The 20,187-nt window shown below is 36.8% G+C and overlaps 1 protein-coding gene across 1 annotated transcript in view; it reads left to right on the top strand.

Moving 5' to 3' along the window:
* Positions 1-15,765: 15,765 nt before the first annotated feature.
* Positions 15,766-20,187, top strand: part of LOC126817300 (lachesin) — a 107,893-nt gene continuing 103,471 nt past the window's right edge. The window contains exon 1 of the mRNA XM_050544150.2: positions 15,766-17,115. Within this exon, the coding sequence (XP_050400107.2) occupies positions 17,073-17,115 (43 nt within the window). The 5' untranslated portion in view covers positions 15,766-17,072. The remainder of the gene's footprint in view (positions 17,116-20,187) is intronic.

The raw sequence follows: 20,187 nt of genomic DNA, 5'->3' as shown, positions 1-20,187 counted from the left end.
AAGAAATTTCTCGGCCAACACCGGAATCGAACACGGGATATCCAGGTTAGCGAGCCACCTTGACTCCAATGCATTGGCAATTTATCTCCTCCTCGCAGTATTCATATAATCATAAAGAAAAAAATACTATATCTTATTCTCAAAATAATCGAGAACGAGAAGGTAAACAAAACGCCACGACATCATGGTAGAATGGCTAATGGTGAGAATTGACATTGATTTTTAATACAATTACTGAGACTAGCGTAATAAGTTGCTCATATATAATTCACCTATATTATAAAGTACACAATCCGAAAATAAATAAACTTTTACTCTTGGTTTTATATAGGACAAAAAAGGAGAAAATAACAATGAACTATATTAAGAGAGAGAGAGAGAGAGAGAGAGAGAGAGAGAGAGAGAGAGATTTACAGTGTTATGTGAATCTCATGTATGATTCAGTTATAATATAAACTACAATGTTAATGTTTACCACCACAATAACACTAAACATAACCCTAACCCGCGGCCTACATGGGAATACAGTAAGCATATTATATTGTAAAATATGAGAATACAGTAATTGTATGTACTCTAGAATTAAAAAAACGGGAGGGGGGGGGGGCGAACATATTATTTTGTAAAATATGCGAGTACAAATGCATATGTTATAGAATTAAGAAACCCGGATACAAAATATTATTTTGCAAAATATGAGAATAAAGTAAATGTAAATAATATAGAATTCAAAAACGGAATACAAACATATTATATTGTAAAATATGAGAATGCAGTAAATGTAAATATTATAAAGTTAAATGAAGGGGTATAAACGTATTATATTGTAAAATACAGTTAATGTATATATAACATTAAATGAAGGGGTATAAACATATTATATTGTAAAATATGAGAATATAGTAAATGTATAGAATTAAATAACAGCTTAAAAACACATTAAAATATGAGCATCTAGTAAATATATTATATTATATAAGTAAATAAAGGGTACAAACATATTATATTGTATATAATATGAAAATACAGTAAATGTTTATATTATACAATTAAATAAAGGATATATACAAACATATTTTATTGTATATTGTACAGTAAATGTATATAATATAGAATTAAATAAAGGGGTACAATCATATTATTTTGTATTTTGTAAAATATGCATTGTGTAAAGCGATAATACGCGTGACACTTCCGCTTAGTTATTTCAAATAAAGGAAATGCTTTTATTTCGATTCCTCATTTTTGAAAATTGTACTAAAATGTCAAAACGCACGTGTTCCCCTGAAATAGACTTCACTTAATATTATTAATAACTTGAATATTAGCGAGGAAGGCGATTATGAAGCTAATATCAATTTCCCGGCTAACCGGCTGTAAAATGGCGTTGACCTTTCTTTTCAAGATGGGGTCATTTGATTAATCTGCGCGATCTGTGAAATCGTCAGACGGGGTTGTTAGAATCTGAGAATCACTTCACATCGCTGTTAGAATTAATTCACATTATGTTGAAACTCTGCCCAGCTTGCTTTCTGTATACTCTCTAAATCACGGCCCCTTATTCCATCATTTCCAAATCAAAGTAAAGAGCGCCACGATCCCACGCGCTTAATCCAATTATCCCCCCTTTGTTTTTCGAGTTGCTTTTCCGTCGGCGGCTCATGAATCACGGACTTGTAGTAAAAACCGTCAATTGGAAAATAACTATAATTTTACAATTCAATTTTCCTTCATATTCATTGTTGATGATGTGCATAATGATTTCAGATTAAGCTCATGCACGTGCCGTTGCGTGTTTGCAAATGGCCGCCCTCGGAGGTACATCTGTCAAATTAATGACAACATTTTGAGAAAAATACACATTTGGGGTCACGATCGTTTAATTGTGATAGAGTTCATGTTTATTATTTAAAGATTAGTATTGTTGAATAGGTCGATGGTGAATAATAGCCCACCATTTACCCAAATAAACCAAAGGCAATGATGTACTGAACAATGTCATCTCCACAAGCAAAGTTTGATAAAGGCACGCAACGACAAGTACTAAATTCAAATGTAAAAGTCTTGATGTGTCTTTTCTTAAAGGTTAAATTTGCGTATTGCAGGTCTTTTTTTCTGGCTTAAATTATTATTTAAACATTTATTAACATGGCAAAATAGATAACCGAAAATAAATTTCGATTGTCAAGTACTGTTTCTGTAATGATAAACAATGTACGCTACATTTTTAAAACATAATATTCACTTTTTAAGAACGGCTAGCTCTTTATTTCATTCTTACATAATGTCTTTTCGGCGAATTAAATGCCAGTCCACAAACTCAGGAAGAAATATGCATACATGTATACGCAAAAATATAATCCAAATGTTATAATCGCCAATTGTAATTTATATTTTTTCAGACGGTATCAAATTGTCCACACTTTAAGGTTAGACCTATTTCTTAAGCAAGGCCACCTCCTGATTAGGTCAAAGGTCACGAGATGTAGACAGGGCTAGCGCTAACTACAACCCCAGCCCCAACCCTGGACATAGCCCTAACAATTACCCAAACCCTAACCCACAATCTCGTCAACAGTCACGTGCCGTAACCTTATTTATATCTCAGCGACCTTGACGAAATCTGGACATGACCTTAAGAAATAGATCTAGCCCGCACCTTAATCCACAATAAAATGGACGCATGCTGGTTATTTAACATTTAATTAGGAAAACGGTAGATAACATTAACTTGAAAACATTAGGATTTAACGTACTACTGTTCTGCTCCGATTGGGCTAATGAAGATGGACATACGCCATACAATGTGCTATGAGGGAAATTTTGCCCGGGCAGCGGCACTATGGCCTACTCATATATCGAATTCCAACTGCCAGGGGATCTTTTACGTGCAGGCCAATGTATACACGGGACCTCAGTTTTTCGTACCACCCGAACGACTAGACAGCTTCCTTGTCAATCCCTCCGTCCTACACCACAGACAACGGGAATTCAAGTCGGAAAATCCCAGTGAACTTTCTCGGCCAATGCAGGGATCGAACATGCGACCTCCTCCGGGCTAGCGAGCCAGCGTCTTACCCACTTAGCCACCCTGGCTCCCATATCCAGATATACCTTGTGTTGCGTTTTGTTATAATAGATAACACCTCGTCTTGGATTTAATCTGAATAAAAAGATTCAATCTGAATAAAAAGATTCAATCTGAATAAAAAAAAAAGAAGATTCAATCTGAATAAAAAGATTCAATCTGAATAAAAAGATTTAATCGAAATCCAACATTTATAGCGGACAATGACTTGTTTATATCGTCTGTAGAGTATACCGAATTTTGCTCAATTTTAAATTCTCTTTTCAGGTCTCTTGGGGTTTTTTTTAACTAAAAAGAATTTGGCTATCGAGTCGAATCGGGTACGGAGCCAAACGTTGACACTTGGATCACAATGACCGTAGATCTACTCTAAAATAAAAGTTAAAAACCTATGTGCCCAACTGTCGGTGCCCGACATTCCACCATTTTGCTAGCTGAAATTTCATGGTTTAGATCTCTTGTTTTTTAACCCCAAAAGAATTCGCCAAACCGAGCTCAACCGGATCACGCTGACCGTAGATTTACACCAAAACAAGTGGGGCGCATGTTCGTAAATAAAATCTCCAAGTAACAGATACAAGTAAGTATAAAACAAACAATGGCGAGCTCATTACACACGAGTGAGGAATATTTGACCAGGCATCATCGATCACTGTAAGAAAATATGGCGAGATCTGTCAATTTTTGACATCTACATTGATACCAGGATATTGCTACACTGACTTCTTGACGCTGATGATAGACTCGAACAGATGTGCTGTAGTCTCTACAACAGTCTAATACTAATCCATCATATTGTATATTAATTTATATAGTCTTATATCCTACAACAGACTCCATACGTCTTGTCTTTTAATTCAGTAAAGTTTTGGCTTGTTGGCTTGGCTTATTTCTTGGGGTGGATGTGAGATGAGATAACAAGACTTATGTTCAAATGAGTACTAATACTAATCAAAAATATTAATTTATTTAGTACTTTTCTTCTTTTCTATATGAATTTATTTAGTCTAATATACTACAATAGACTTCATTTTGATATAATCTTCTATAGACATTTCATTCTTGTCCTGTTCTTTGGATTACTCCTTGGTTCTTGTGGGGTTATTGAAGTGGAGGCGTGGCTTCAATTCCCCGGTTGTACGTGACAAGGAGTAGGATCGCCTGTCCAACCTCCCCTACGCGCAAGCGAATTATTGAAATAAATTTAACCATATGTTAGTCCCGAAATGACCTGGTTTGTGTCAAGTGGACGTTAAACCCCATCTTTCTATCTTCTCTCTCTTCTCTCTCCCTCTCTCTCTTTCTCTAAATGGAAAATTTTTGACCATCCCACACCGACTACAAAAACCGGTAAACTATTCTTTGATTCGCCCCAAAATACCGTTTATGTGAATAAATATTGACTGAAAAAACTTGCATAGAAAGGTAAGCAGTTTAAATTACAGTAGCACGCATTGGGTGAACTAAAAGATGGATAGTTTGTAGATAGTTTAGGAAAATCAGAGTTGAAAATAGAAAGATGAAAATGTTTACATACAGCTGTAGAAACAACGTGTTTTAAACCACGTGGTTCACATTAAACATGTCGAACAGTTGTATCGTTTTGGGTTATTGCATTAAAGATACATTTTGTATTTCTGTGACGATGAAAAAAGAATCTAACTTTTCATTGACTGGTGTCATGTACGAACCAATGTGTACTTACTCTTTTTACAATATATGCCACGACAACTATTATATTTGGGACGGTTTTTTTTGTACTTTCGAAATGTTTTGATAATAATTTTGATTTTTTTTCGACGAAGACGATCGTGGACAACAGGGCAATCATCTGAAATAAAATATGTTCAGAAATAAAATGAAGGGCTTTTCTACGTACACACCAACGGGTACACTAAGGGACCTCTGCTGTTTTCGTCCCATCAAAACGACTAGACGTTTTTATTTCCTCACACGAGAAAATCAGCTTGGAAAATCCTAAGGAATCTTCTCGTCTAACATCGAGATGTAACCCTTCTTACCAAGTCTAACAGGAGCTTCCCCTCACAATTTCGTCCAACATTCCGACAGAATTTGAATGATAAATTTGAATTGATTTATATTGAGGACTGCAGACATTCCACGTAAAGAATGTCAGACATATATTTATGATGTTTGATGAAGTATTTTTAATTTTATTATGTCTAGGTAACACGTCTTCACCAAATCAATAATAGATTTACCAGATTAAAGATTGATCATCTAAAACCTAGTTTCGTTTCGCAAATTTTCCACGAAATTAAATTTTAATAGATGTGCTGTACTCCCAACACCTTCATTATGGATTGAAGAACAAACGAGAGAATAGATAATAAAACAGTTTCGTTTCGTCATTTTTCACGGAATTAAATTTTAATAGACACACACGTAAGATGTTCTCTAACCTGAACACCTCACACAGATTCACAGAAAAAAAATGAGAGAATAGATATAAAAACAAGTTATGTCATGGGTTTTTTTTATCTCTAATAATTGTTCTTTTTGTGCATTTAATTTGTGTAATTGTAGCACCAGATGCTACCACCATTTGTAATATATAATTTATTGTTTTATATTTATGTGGAGTTTACTTTTAAAAAATGGTACTGTCTCGATCCTAAAGGTCCGCATATTCTAAGATTTATAAAAAAAAATGTTACAATATTATCTATATTATCTCTCTAATGTTATGATATATTTTTGTAACTCACTGTCTGTGAAAATGAAATGGGGTTTAACGTCCTACTGTTTTGCTCCTACTGGGATAATGAAGATACACACAAAACAAAACAGACAAGAAAAACCTACGGACAAGACAATCTATATAAACATTGCAAAAAATAAACAACAAATATTGTTTACTGTAAATAAAAGATTTAACTATTTTATATTTTGAAAACACGTTTAGCCCAGTGGGTGCAGCAAAGTAGGACGTTAAACGAGAGAGAGAGAGAGAGAGAGATGGGGTTTAACGTCCACTCGACACAGGCTAGGTCATTTCGGGACTAACATATGGTTTAATTTTATTTCAATAATTCGCATGCGCGTAGGGGTCTTTAGCAGTGGGAGGAAACCTGGGGACCCGGAGAAAACCCACGAGGTTAGCCAGGCGACCCTACTGCTTGTCACGTACAACTGGGGATTCGAAATCACGCCAGTTGACTCAATGACAGGCTTTATGATACAGCGCGCACGTGTTAACCATTCGCGCACATAAACCTCTGCAAAACAATAGACGGTGAGACATGGTGACTAAATGATTAATTGTTGAAGTTGGTGGTAGGTTATTTTAGATATGTTTGTAGATAGAGGTAAGATACAATCTGATATTCTTTATTTCACGAGACCTCTCCATCAACCCCCTTTTTACACCTTGTCTTAGATTTACCTCCCCTGATAAGCACGTGCCAGCACAAATAAAGATGTTTTATAAGAACGAAAGATGTCTATCACCAGGATATCTTCAAATATTTGAAGAGTAATTTTAAGAAAATACCGCACTGGGAGATTCGTTACCTTTACTTATTGTTTCATATTTTTGTTTATTTTTTGGCGTTGTTGTGTTGAACAATAAATATTTACCTATCTGCAGAAAAATTAGCTTCTTCACAAATTGTGAATTCCTCTCGTGTAAGTTCAAATAAATCTATAGCCTTTTAAAATATTCACCCGAGGAACCCGAGGTAGTCAAAGCAACCAAATGGAATGAGGTGTAATGTCTCAACATAAAAATGAAATGAAATGGGGTTTAACGTCCTGCTGTTCTACTCCGACTGGGCTAATGAAGACGGGCATACACCATACAGCGTGCTATAGGGGAAATTTCGCCCGGACAGCGGAGCTACGGCCTACTCCTATATCGAATTCAAACTGCCATTGTGCACACACGACTATACATTTTCCCGTGCCAGACTCTATGTCATGCATCACTGACAAGGTGGGACCACGCCGGAAAATCCCGATGAACCTTCTTGGCCAACGCAAGGGTCGAACACGGGACCTCCAGGTTAACGTCTTACTCACTGAGCAGTGGCGGCGCCAGCCGTCGGTGATTGGAGGGGCAAAGCTGGGGCAAAGCCAAAGGTTAAGGGGGCAAAGGCACGAGCTTCAACTAAGGGTAGGGGGCCTCCCCCAGAAAATTTTGAAAAAACAGGTTGCCGGAAATGCAGCCTGGCAGTATTTCAGGAACTGATCGATGAGGTAAAGTGTCAAACGAACGGACTTGCGAATCACGACGAAGCCCACTCACGAGCGTCAAAGTAGGGAGTCCTACCCCAGAAAATTTTGAAAAATAGACTGCCGGAAATGCTGTCTTACAGTATTCTGTCAGGCACCGATCGTCGAGATAAATAGATCTGCCCAGATACCGTTCGTCGCCTGATCACTAGTTTATCCGACTAGGGAACAAAATGTCAAACGAACCTCAACGAATTCCCCTTGTGAGCGCCAAAGTAGCGAGTCCATTGGGGACCTCGCCAAGAAAATTTTGAAAAATAGACTGTCGGAAATTCTCTACATCATGCAAGTTTATGACTGAGTGGGGATGTGGTATTTATTCCTCGTAGAAGGTATTGATTACCGAAACGTAAAATTATTGGGGTGGGGTGGGGGGGGCAAACAGAGGGCAGACCAGATTAATGGGCCCCCCCCCGCTTGCCCCCCCCCTGGCGCCGCCACTGTCACTGAGCCACCGTAGCCCCCTCTCGTAAACATAATACTTGGGTTATTGTAAGACATGACGTGGTAATTTTTATTTCTATGGTTACGCTTGCAATGCAAGGGAAGATATATTTGCCCAAACAGTGTTCGCCTACTCTTCGGTTTCTAGCCGTCAAGTTTTTCATTACGAGCACGCCATGTGTACACGAGCGGACCTTTATTTTTTCCGTGCTATCCAAACAAATGGGCACCACACTGCTGTAATGGAAGCAAATTTCTGTTCCATATTATGACTTGTCATTAGCCCGATTAACAACCAATAGTTAACTGCGTAAAAATATCATTACGCTTGAAACAGAGCTCCAAATTGGACCAAATATGTTAACATAACGCTACGTCATGACTAACGATTTTATTATGCCCAATTAACCAGTGCATAGCAAAATATTGCAGAAAAACTAATTGCGTGACAAACGAGGCTATTTAAACGGATACAATGTAAACAATACTGTTTGGAGACGAACAATACTTTCAGCGTTTTTAATAGCTTAAATCTTTTCTAAAGTTTTTAGGGAAGACCCCAGATTAAACAAAGGGCTGTCATGTTGCTGTACTTGGGATAGATTTGATTGAACGGGAAGACTCGAGTATCAGAAGTCAATCCTGCAATGGTCAGAGAGGGATTTCTCGGGCCATTGTTTCAGTAATATGCTGCTCATCATCACTCGGTTAATTGATAAAAGAAACATCCTCTATGTTGGTCCCGTAAGTATGGGAACACGACTGTAAAATTCATGAAATTTCTTCTAGGTCCACATGACATTCGACCAATAGAAAGAAATTCTTACCAGTGCGAGGTGTGTGAACTGGCAAAATAAGTGTAAACTGCCTCGTGCATGATTTAAACCGAATTGGGTCGATATTTTGTTTTTGTTTTATGTGTACATGAATATAAAATAATGAAAATTATTCCGATTATGTTTTTCGTGAAAATAGAAACTTTTAGTCATAAATGCTGACAGTTACACAAAATCCTGCAATTCTAGAAAAATAAAAGCAAATGAAGTTTTGTATGAGTCCGGGTTTTCAATTTGATAGGATTTTCTCCGGCTGAATAGGTTCACAATCCACTCGCTGTTGAGCTTATGAAAACTTTAAGAGGAGATCTGAAAATCCCTGTCCACTAAAGAGATTATAAGAGGCTAGGAAATGAAGATAGAGAGAATTGCCTAACTTAATTAGTGGTTGGCTGTCAAATAGTTCCACAGTGTTAGTGGAAAGGCAACTCTCAGCTTTCCAATCTAGCTTAATTAAAAATACATGATGTTTGATTAAATCTTTTCTACATTAAGTGCTAGAATTCATTGTTGATTTAGAGAAGCTCGGGTGATGTGATCGGCTCAAGAGTTCTATATTGATGTAGTGGTATGGAGCGGTGATGTAATATAATGCCACGGAACTGTATATCTAGACTTATGTCTGCACAATGCAACTAATCATAAATAATGGTAAATTTGACATGGTAGAAAATGTATATGATCGATGGTATATTACGCGGCTGGGTAATGGCGAACTACAGTCGATCCTAACAGGTCAATAAATTAAAAAAAAACTGGTGGACGAAATCGGCACATTGAGAGAGAGAGAGAGAGAGAGAGAGAGATGGGGTTTAAGTTCACTCAACACAAACGATGTGATTTCGGGACTAACAAACGGTTCAATTTTATTTCAGTAATTCACTTGGGCGTAGTGGTTTTTAGCAGTGGAAGGAAACCAGAAGACAGACCTTATAATCGAAAACACACGCGATCGACCATTTGGTCACCCACATCCTGTGACAAATTGACCACCCATATAAGAAATTGGCATACTGTATGTTATCCACTTTACAACTGGTCATTATATAAAACAGCCCTTATTGTAATAATATTCACCTTACACCTCGTCTTTGTTTCTTAATCATTGCAAGAATTAACCCTTATTGATTACACCATTGTCTAAAGTGTAAAATCGGTATGCTTCAAGAGAGTCACAGTATTTTATAAAATGATTTTAATGTTATTGAAAATTCTGAATTCCCCCCTATTCAAAAAGCGTGGTCTTGTGGTTTAGAAAGGGGATACAAGTGCCAAAAGAAATGTCTTGCTTTGTGAAAACAAATGAAAATGTCATTTATGTTCTTTGGAATGTACACATGTTCTCTTATCTAAAACATGGTGATTAATAATTCAAAACCTCGGCAACAATAAAAATGGATTTTTAGGATTTTTGACAGTTGTCAATTTCGTGTTTGACTGATCAAGTAGTGAACGTGTTAAATGAATGAATATTAAATGATGTATTTATTCTATCTGGATCGCACTTGTTGCTTTCGGAGTATGCAATGCTCCAAATACATTCCGAAGCCTTATGTAGTACACCATATGTGAGAAGGGACATTATAATTAAGAAGTATCGGGATAGTTAATCAACGTCTGACGTGATGTAACCAGTGATACTGTGTATAATTATAGAACAGCCTTCTGTTCTTATTGTTTCAGTTTATTGGTATGTAGCACGCATTGTTCCTGACGACACACATTCATCTTTGAAGGTCCGCAATCAGAAGTTTGTATTTCTTATTATTAAAGACAACCTAGTCAACGTACTCCGATAGCAAAGTAGCATTCGTTTCATCCTCTGGTAATAGGGATTACTAGAAACTGCACGACTAAAACCGCTCTATCATCAGTACCATTGCTCAATCTGCATTCAAATACTAATTGATGTATTCAAATTCAAGACGGACTCGATAGGTTAATTTGGGACAGTCATAAAATTTAGACTCATTATGCGATCATCCGAAAATGAGAAATTAATAAATTTTATGAATCCACTCATTTATAATTTCACATAATCAAGTTCTAACAGGGCGTGCAAAAAAAACGGATAATAGATTCCAGTGGGTATTTCATGACATGGCATTAAACCTCACCTAGTTTAGAGCCAGATAGATAATGAATATATATTTAATGTTTCAACTAGAATCTGTTTTGGTCAATAATAACGACGGTGATAGTGACAGGTGTTATAGTACAGTTGTTGTTTACTATTGATTGGTTAATTTTGATATCAGTTCACCGTATAAATAATATATGACAACGAGAGATTAAAAGATATCCACATCAGTCATTCTTATATACAGTTTATCTCACAACTCAATCAATTTAACAATGGATGAGAGAGAGAGAGAGAGAGAGAGAGAGAGAGAGAGATGGGGTTAACGTCCACTCGACACAAACTAAGTCATTTCGGGACTAACATTTGATTTAATTTTAATTAAATAATTCGGTGGCGTGTAGAGGCGACCCTACCCCTTGTCACGTGCTAACCATTCACCCCCCCTCCCTCCCTCAACAACGGATGAATTTACTATGGTTTCATTGAGGTTAAGTCATTGATGGCTTAATGTTTGTTCTGATACTTTATGGGAGCCGCGGTGACTCAGTCAGGATGGTGTCGGGTAGCTAATCAGGAGGTCTGAGGTCCACACCCGGCATGTTCCAGTGTGGTTTACCTTTGTCAGTTGTGCAGGACGAAGGGAGGGTGTCTAGTCCTTCGGATCGAACGAAAAAAGAAGCCCTTGTATACATTGACGTGCACGTAAAAAATCCTCGACAGTTGGAAATCGAAATAAGAGTAGGCCGTAACGCAGCTATCCTGGCAAAATTTCCGTCGAAGCACACTACATGGTGTATACCCGCCTAAATTAGCCCAGTCGGTGCAGACGTTAAACCCCATTTCATTTCTGATATTGATATGCTTACCATTTTTAGAATACCCCTCGTTCTCGTTAAAATTTAGTAGTTTACAAAATTAACAAATTCTACATGACTATATTTGGATGTTGGCCCAATTCCTTTCATAACACACTACTTAAACCCCATTTAAATTTAATTGTAAAATTTGCCCTGTCCTTATCTGCTAACAATAGAATGGAATTGGTTTGTACTCCTCTTAACACAATGATTTGATCTTTTTGAAATTAACATGACAATTTTTCCATTAAGTGGTTAAGTGTGCAAGGCCGAGGAAGGAACTTTACCCTGGTCAGCAAAGTTTCCGCCTACAAATCTTTGAGTTCCAGTTTCCACCGAGTGGACCTCATTTTAACTGACACAATAAACACTGGTTACCACTTCCCATTGGATTTACATAGCCAATACAATATCTCCTGTGTATTTAGCTTCCTTAGTCATTTTATCAATTCATTTGTTAAGAATACAGAGAGAGAGAGAGAGAGAGAGAGAGAGAGAGAGAGAGAGAGAGAGAGAGAGATGGGGTTTAACGTCCACTCGACACAAACTAGGTCATTTCGGGACTAACACATGGTTCAATTTTATTTCAATAATTCGCTTGCGCGTAGGGGTCTTTAGCAGTGGGAGGAAACTGGAGGACCCGGAGAAAACCCACGAGGTTGGACAGGCGACCCTACTCCTTGTCACGTACAACCGGGGATTCGAAACCGTTAAGAATACAGTTTATTTTATCTTCGTTTGGTAATTTTAATTGACATTATGAACACTAGTTACCACTTCCAATTTGAGGGGTTTACGTAGGCACATGGCCCAACGAGAGGGGTGGATTCGGTACATCGCTCCATGACCGGTATTAGGGTTAGCGCCCGATTTGATCAGATGTACGTGTGTGTTGGGTGGGGGTGGGGGTCAAAATTTATATTGCTCCGGCAAATCCGCGGACCTGCACAGCCCACACAATATTTTGTATATACTCTTCATTAAAGTCATTTTATCAATTCATGTGTTTATCATTAAGACATACACATGTTATTTTATTTTCGTTTCGGTAATTTATAACAAAAACTGTGTATTTATAGAGCTAGAGAGAGGTAACCTATGTTGCTTATAAAATACATAGAATTATTTCAACTCGTGTCTGTCTAATGTTTACATCAACTAGAATTTGTACTTCTGCCAAGCTACACGTAAGCTGTTTAAAAAAATTGAACTCTGCCATGGAAATATTTGCAACAGATGCACAATAGCAGAATAAAGAGACAATATAGACACACATCAGCGAATTATGTTTATTAACACCGAGACAACATTGCACCCTTTCCGCATAATGTATGAGTGTCATGGGATACAATTCATTTCATTTGTCACGGGAGAGAGAGAGAGAGAGAGAGAGAGAGAGAGATGGGGTTTAACGTCCACTCGACACAAAGTACATGTAGTCATTTGGGGACTAACATATGGTTTAATTTTATTTCAATAATAGCAGTGAGAGGACCCGGAGAAACCCCACATGCGACCCTACTCCTTGTCACGTACAACCGGGGATACGAAACCACGCCAGTCGACTCAGTGACAGACCTTATGATACAGCGCGCACGTGCTAACCATTCGGCGATCCAACCCCTCATTTGTCACGGGATGCACTGGTCACGATAACTTTGTTGGAATGTCATGTCCGTCACTCCTTTTGAATACTGTCGATCTGGAAGTTTATCAAGAAATATCCAAGAACTCCAGATATAAAAAAAAAACGTTTCTTGAAGTCTTCCTCGAGACAATCAGTGAAATCAGAAGGTGATATAAACACTATTGGTGCTGACTTGGATTCAGACTAGAATTATGTCGATTTTCTTTAAAACCCCCGGGCATTTTAGTTTCATGATTGGAATCTGTTATTCGTTCATTCTTTTATTGGCTTTGATACCAGTTAGAAAAGTTTCCATAACAGTTCATTCTTTTGCATGCAAATTGTGTCCCCCATAGCCATAGGCGTAGGAGTCTTCTGTATTTCCGTTTTTCGGACACAAACATCAGAGAATGAGACCATATGTCATAGAAATATAATTGTTAAATGAAATCGCTCGCAATTTATGTTTTGAATACTATAACACTTACGTGAAGCTTTGTGCTCATTCATTCTGAACATTCGGGTGACAAAGACATTTTCGGGCAAATAGCCTCAGCCAGAGCTGTGAGTAAGGTGTTGGCTCACTAACCAGGACGTCCCGGGTTCGACCCCGGTGTTGGGCAAGAAAGTACCTCGGAATTTTCCAGCGTGATTCCCCATTGTTAGTGAGACAAGACTGGGCGCCTGGCCAGGAACAGTGTTTAGTCCTTCGGATGGGACATACATCGAGATCCTGTAAAACGTTGAATCCCTGACAGTTGGAAAAGAAAACAGGAGGCAGCCGTAGCGCCGCTTGATGGGCGAAAGTTTTAATACAGCACACTATTAATCGGATTGGTGCACAAACGTGGGGCGTTAAACCCCATTTAAACAACTGCTGTCACCGCATGGCATTGAAACCCGAGGTCCCTTGTACACCTTGGCGTGCACGTAAAGGAACCCTTGACAGTTTGAATTCCAAATCAGAGTAGGTCGTAGCGCCAATGTCTGGGATTTTAACGTGTTTCTCTTCTGAACCAACCGGGGAAATTCGTCATGCTACGGTCAGCTCTTATTTTGATTTCCAATTGTCAATGGATCTTTAACGTGCACTGTCAATAGTATACACGAGACTTCACATGTTCGACTTGACACCGGGCTGGAAATTCCAAGGAACGTTCTCGTCTAACACCGGGGTCGAACCTGGAACCTCTTGGATAATAAGCCAGCGCCTTACTCACCGTGGCTTCCATTTGTCTGAATTACATTAACTGCATACATAACAATACTTTGCATGACTGTTCTACATTTTATCCGGTCGCTGCTTTAAATGCAATAAATTTATCACTGTGCAAATATCACATAACGTAAATAACACTTTTTTTTTATTTGTCAGAACAAAATAAAAGATTTTTTTTTTAAAAGACGGGTAGAAAAAATATAAACAGGTAATAAATTTGATCAGATGTACGGTATGAACACTATTTCTGGTATGTAGAGAAGTTAAATAAAGTTATGTGTTGCTAGCAGGCTGTCCGGGGGAAGAGAGAGAGAGAGAGAGAGAGAAAGAGAGAGAGAGAGAGTATTATGTATAAAATTAGATATTTATACTTCAGCTGCTAAAATCCAGTTACAAAGCAGTGTCCTATACGGTATAAGAGAGAGAGAGATGGTGGGTGGGGTGGGGTATTATGTATAAAATATGATATTATATATTTCAGCTGCTAAAATCCAGTTGCAAAGCAGCGTCCCATACGGTATAATGATATTTCAATAATTCGATTGCGTGTATTGGTTTTTATCAGTGGGGTTTTTGACGGGGAGAGAAGTATCGATATTCTGAGAGATATATATTAATATTTATAAACAATATTTTGTTTCATTACAACTTCAAAATGTTATAAACGAGCGAAAAAGAAAACCTAACAGAATACCAAAAGGACGATATCGTAAACATAAATATACGTCCATTGCGCGAACTCAATTCTAACGATACAATTTCCAAAATAAATAGAGGATATTTGTCGTTTTAGAGTGAATAGCATATTTTATTTCATCGAGAAGCAAGAAAACTTATATTTTCACGAATGCGTAGCATGAGTGAAAATATAAACGTTTTCTTGCTTAGAGATGAAATAAAATATGTTATTCACGACAAAACGACAAATGTTCTATTTATTTTATGATTTTACAATCATTTTAGGTAAAAACAACTAGCCAGTGGAATAACACTTTTATTTCACTGATAAAACGCGGTATTCCACTACTGATCATAAAATAAAAAATATATATTTATATTGGATTTCGTGGCGTAAAAAAATCAGTCAAATAATTTCTCTATCTTTTTGTGATTTCTTTGGGTTTAAAATAAAACAATCCGTCATAAAATTTCACTATCTGATATAATTTCTTTTGGTATAAAGTAATATAAGAAAGTTAGAGAAGACGGTGTATAAGCCGGTGGGTATATAGCCTGTGAAATCTTAGCTTATCTCCGTGTTCCCTCCCATCAATAACAACCCAACTAACCGAGAAACAGAGACAAAACCAACCGATAAACTACATCCCAATCAATAGCCTTCAGTGGATAGCTCTGCTGGGATTGAAACGTAGAAATTGATACCTCCAGTTTCCTTTCTCTTCGCGCAGTTTAACCCGCATGGAGCCCACAGAAGCACATGTTTATCTTTAATTTACACACGATGAGAATGGGATGTAGTGTACACGTGAAGAGAGTCTGTTATTATTTCTGATTGACAGTTACCACGACAGCCTCAAGAACAGTTTTATTAGCAGACGACAGACAGACATTCCATGTTTTTGATTTAACTAACTTACCGAGCTTGTGATTAGCTATCAACAAACTTTTATAAACTTTCAGGAAGTTAGCTACTTCTGTCAAAGTTATTTGTGACCTGACTGTTGTGAAAGCTGAAAAGGAATATTCTTTTGGAAAATATTTTTTCATACTTACGTCATGGAATAATTCAGCTTTTGACTTTTGATTGGATGAATTTAATGTGGATGTGACATTTCAAAAAAGAGAAAAAAGTATCACGAACAAATTAAGGGATAGACAAAAAATCCTAACTTGATTAAGAAATAATCTGCTTTTATTATTGAAATCATAAAACACAATTTCCGCCTACCACCGCGTGAAGTCTGCTGTTTTACTAAGAAGTGACATTAAGAGCGCAGAGAACGGAAGATGAATTCCTAACTTGCGTGAGCCATATAGTTTGTTTGGGGTGTCTGAATTTTATCGACACTTATTCGCCCCGTTCTTTGTAAGTGCACAAGAAAAGATCTCCACAGAATCTATGAGCTGTTTGCAGTATTATTGTTTTTCTTTCGTATTGGATATTCGCCTTCCCCGTGTTAACACTACGCCAACAAACCATAGACTCAAAGTGTCATTCAAACTCCCGACGCTCGAATAGTTTTAAAAATAAAACATCTCAGCATTGTGTGGCATTTGGATGTCATTTGAAAAATGTTGAAAACCCTACCACGCTTAGTTTGATATTGTTCGGAATTTCAGTTAAACTTTTGGACGACTTTTGACATTCTTCATAAACTAATTACTTGCGTGAATTAAAAGTTTGTCTTGGTGTTTCACGACCACGGCGACTGAATTGGTCGGAGAATTTTTCTATAAAACTGTGCCATTAAAAGACGAAGAGTTTACACGGAACGATTGTTATCTACTGTTGACTGGCGGTACTAAAAGGAGCAGAAGTCGAAATCTCTGACGCCATCACCCAAATACCAGTGTTGTACGGTTCAAAAAGCTAAAAGATACTTTAGCAGACGATATGTTCAGTGTGTTGACTCGTGTATAAAGTTGGATTATCTGTGGCTTGAAAGTTATGGTCTTAGCAGACGACACAACAAATACGAAAGAATGCACGAGCTGGTTGTAGTTTTTGTGGCCATTTTCCACGTGGGTGAGTTCTCTTATTCAATAATAATTATTCGTTGTTAATTAGCATAAGTCAGTAATTGGTTGAATGTTAACAAATGATTTATGATGGTTGATCTGATTACAACAACCGCGGTTTCGTATAATTCAATTATCAAAGCCGCATAATACAATTGATGGCTATTGTTATCGGAATTAAACTACATGGTCGAGTGAACTCGCAACATAACTATTATATGTATACGGTACCGTACCAATGATCTAACAGGTCCGACAATATTGATGCCATTGTTCATAATATTGTGGACATAAGGTTCCATTATCGCCTTGGGAAACCTATTTGAAAAATGGATTTAATTGTGAGCAATGTGTCAAAGACTAGACTATCACATTTATCATATATTATGAAAACTAACGCAAAGACAGACAACATTTAATTAACACGATTTATAATGTATAATCGGCGAAATTTCACACGAAATCTACTGAAAAGTTTCAATTATATTGGATTTTCTAAGGTTTGCATCCGACATATGGCCCGGAATACAGTTACCTGAGATGCTAACTTGAAAATTGTACACTTTCCAGCCCAAAATGTAGAAAGCAAAGCAAAGACTACATTTAATCAACATAATTTCCACCCAAAAATCCCCCCATAAGTTTCAATTGTTTTAACTCTTAGTTTTATATCGACATATTGTTTAGAATACCGTTACTTGGAGGTACTAACTGGAAAATCGCACAACGGTGTCTCCAAAAAAATAGAATTCATCACAAAGACAACATTTATTTCACACAATATAGAAAGTATAAAAGGAAAAATTCCACACAAAATCCACGCAAACGTTTTCAAAGCTTTGCATCTCCACCCAGAAGTTTTCAAGGCTTTGCATCCGACAACTTCGTCGTCCAAAGTGTTGAAATAATTCGTATATACCACATCCATATACCATATCCAACTATATTTATATTCCTCTATCCCCGATATGTCTGGCATGACGTTGCTAATAATTAATAAACCCAATCTACATCATATAAAACATTAATGACATCAGTATAGAGGCTGTTAGTTGTTCTTAATATTTCCCAGTACAATATTATTAGTTTGCTATTATTTCTGTTTTTATATTGCCTCTATGGTATTATTAGTCTGATTGCCTTTGCACAAGACATATTGCTATTATTTCTGTTTTTATGTTACCTCTATAGTATTATTAGTCTGATGGTCGTTGCACAAGACATATTGCTATTATTTCTGATTGCCGTTGCACAAGACGTATTGCTATTATTTCTGTTTTCATCTTGTCTTTATAATGTTATTAGTCTGATTACCATTGCTAATTTCTGTTTTCACCTTGTTAGTACAATATTATTATAGTCCTACTGCACAAGGCATATTGCTGTTATTTCTGTTTCCTGCTTCTTAGTACAAAATTATTACAGTCAAAGCATATTGCTACTATTTCAGTGTTTGCCTTGTCGTTTCCCATCCAATTAATTCTATTAACTATATTGTATTCTATATCTACTCAAATCAGAAATGTAAGCAAATATATACGTTCGATTTCTTTTACCAACGTCCATACAGCAAATGATTCCAGCTTCTTTTGTGAAAGTCTACATTTAATACACAAAACAGCAAACTCGCACAATATGAACAAACCACCCATGATATACATCACAGACGCTAAAATATATATCACATAATTATTGCTAACTGCAAATCTTAATGAACCCTAATTTAAATTGAGTCTGAGAAAACAATTTAAAATGCTTCAGTTTTGAAAAGATAGTAGTTTTTGTTTTTTAATCTTTTCGTTTAAATTTTATCTTTATGCGATGTATTTTTGCTGTGATTTTGATATGTTAGTTCCTTACAATGAACACTCAAAATACATATCATGATCATTTTTTTATATAAAACTCGGTACTACTGATATTTGTAACTGTATAAAATTCGGCATTGCTGATATTTTTATCCTCTTTGTTCCTCCAAAGAACGAGGGTCTGTTTTCCTATTTTGATGGAATTCGCAGCATTCGTAGAATAATGTTTCTGTTTATGACGTTTAGTGTAGGGAATAATTTAAAAATCTGTTTTAAGCCTGAACACAAGTTTATAATAAAAAACAATCACATAACGCGATTTTAACACATACACGACGCTTTGAATGTTTAGTGTAGGTTGTCGTGTATGATGCAGGGTATACTGATACCAAATGATATCACTTCTCATGCTGTACGTCTGGGTACTTACGCTTAATATTTTAAGGGTGTGACCTTTTTGTTGGTCGAGATTTAGCACCCTAGTAAGCGACTGCATTCTTAACATATCAATGAGGACCCCGCACTGTACTCGTATAGCGCTGTGACGTATAGGCACATGCACGACGTCATGTAGCGCAGGTTTTCCAGTGAATGCTTTTGTTTTAAAAAAATATAATAAGTATATTCCTAATCATAATTTTATTTTATTATTTTTGGAGCAGAACAGTAAGACGTTAAACCCCACTTCATTCCTTTTACAATCATTATTGTGCTCCTTTCTGCTAAATATCGTCAAAATATTTAAACCAAAGTTGAGTTGTGTTACCATATGTTAAATGGTGTGTGATATTGACAGCTATGTAAGCAGAAGTGTGTTATAATTATTTCCAAAGTTTCGTGATAGAGGAAGTTAAGGACTAGCACATTAACAGTAACTGACTGTCCCCAGGCTAGTAATTTTCATCTCCACAGTTGCAGTGTACAGATATATGTAATGAAGCACGTGGGACTAACATTAGTCTTGGGTTGAAATAGATAATTCTTACTTGTGTATGTAGAATAGATAGGCTAACAACTGGTCAGGGGACGATTGTGGCGATTTATTACACAAATCAAATCACTCAAGGGGGATATACACTATTTAGAAATCCTATTTAGAAGTCGCCAGAGAGAGAGAGAGAGAGAGAGAGAGAGAGAGAAGAAATGCTAGTTCTTTTAGCCACTTCCTGGGGCCCTACTCAAGAAAATTTGTAGAAATGTAACAATGCTGCCTTTTCCTTGACCAAGAGCCAAGTTTGTTGCTATGATTTTAGTATATATTTAATGGATCT

The sequence above is a fragment of the Patella vulgata genome, chromosome 4 (assembly GCF_932274485.2).
Source record: "Patella vulgata chromosome 4, xgPatVulg1.2, whole genome shotgun sequence".
In the NCBI taxonomy this organism is placed as follows: Eukaryota; Metazoa; Mollusca; class Gastropoda; family Patellidae; genus Patella; species Patella vulgata.
The sequence above is the reverse complement of the archived record's forward strand: the minus strand, read 5'-3'. Positions and strand labels throughout refer to the sequence as shown.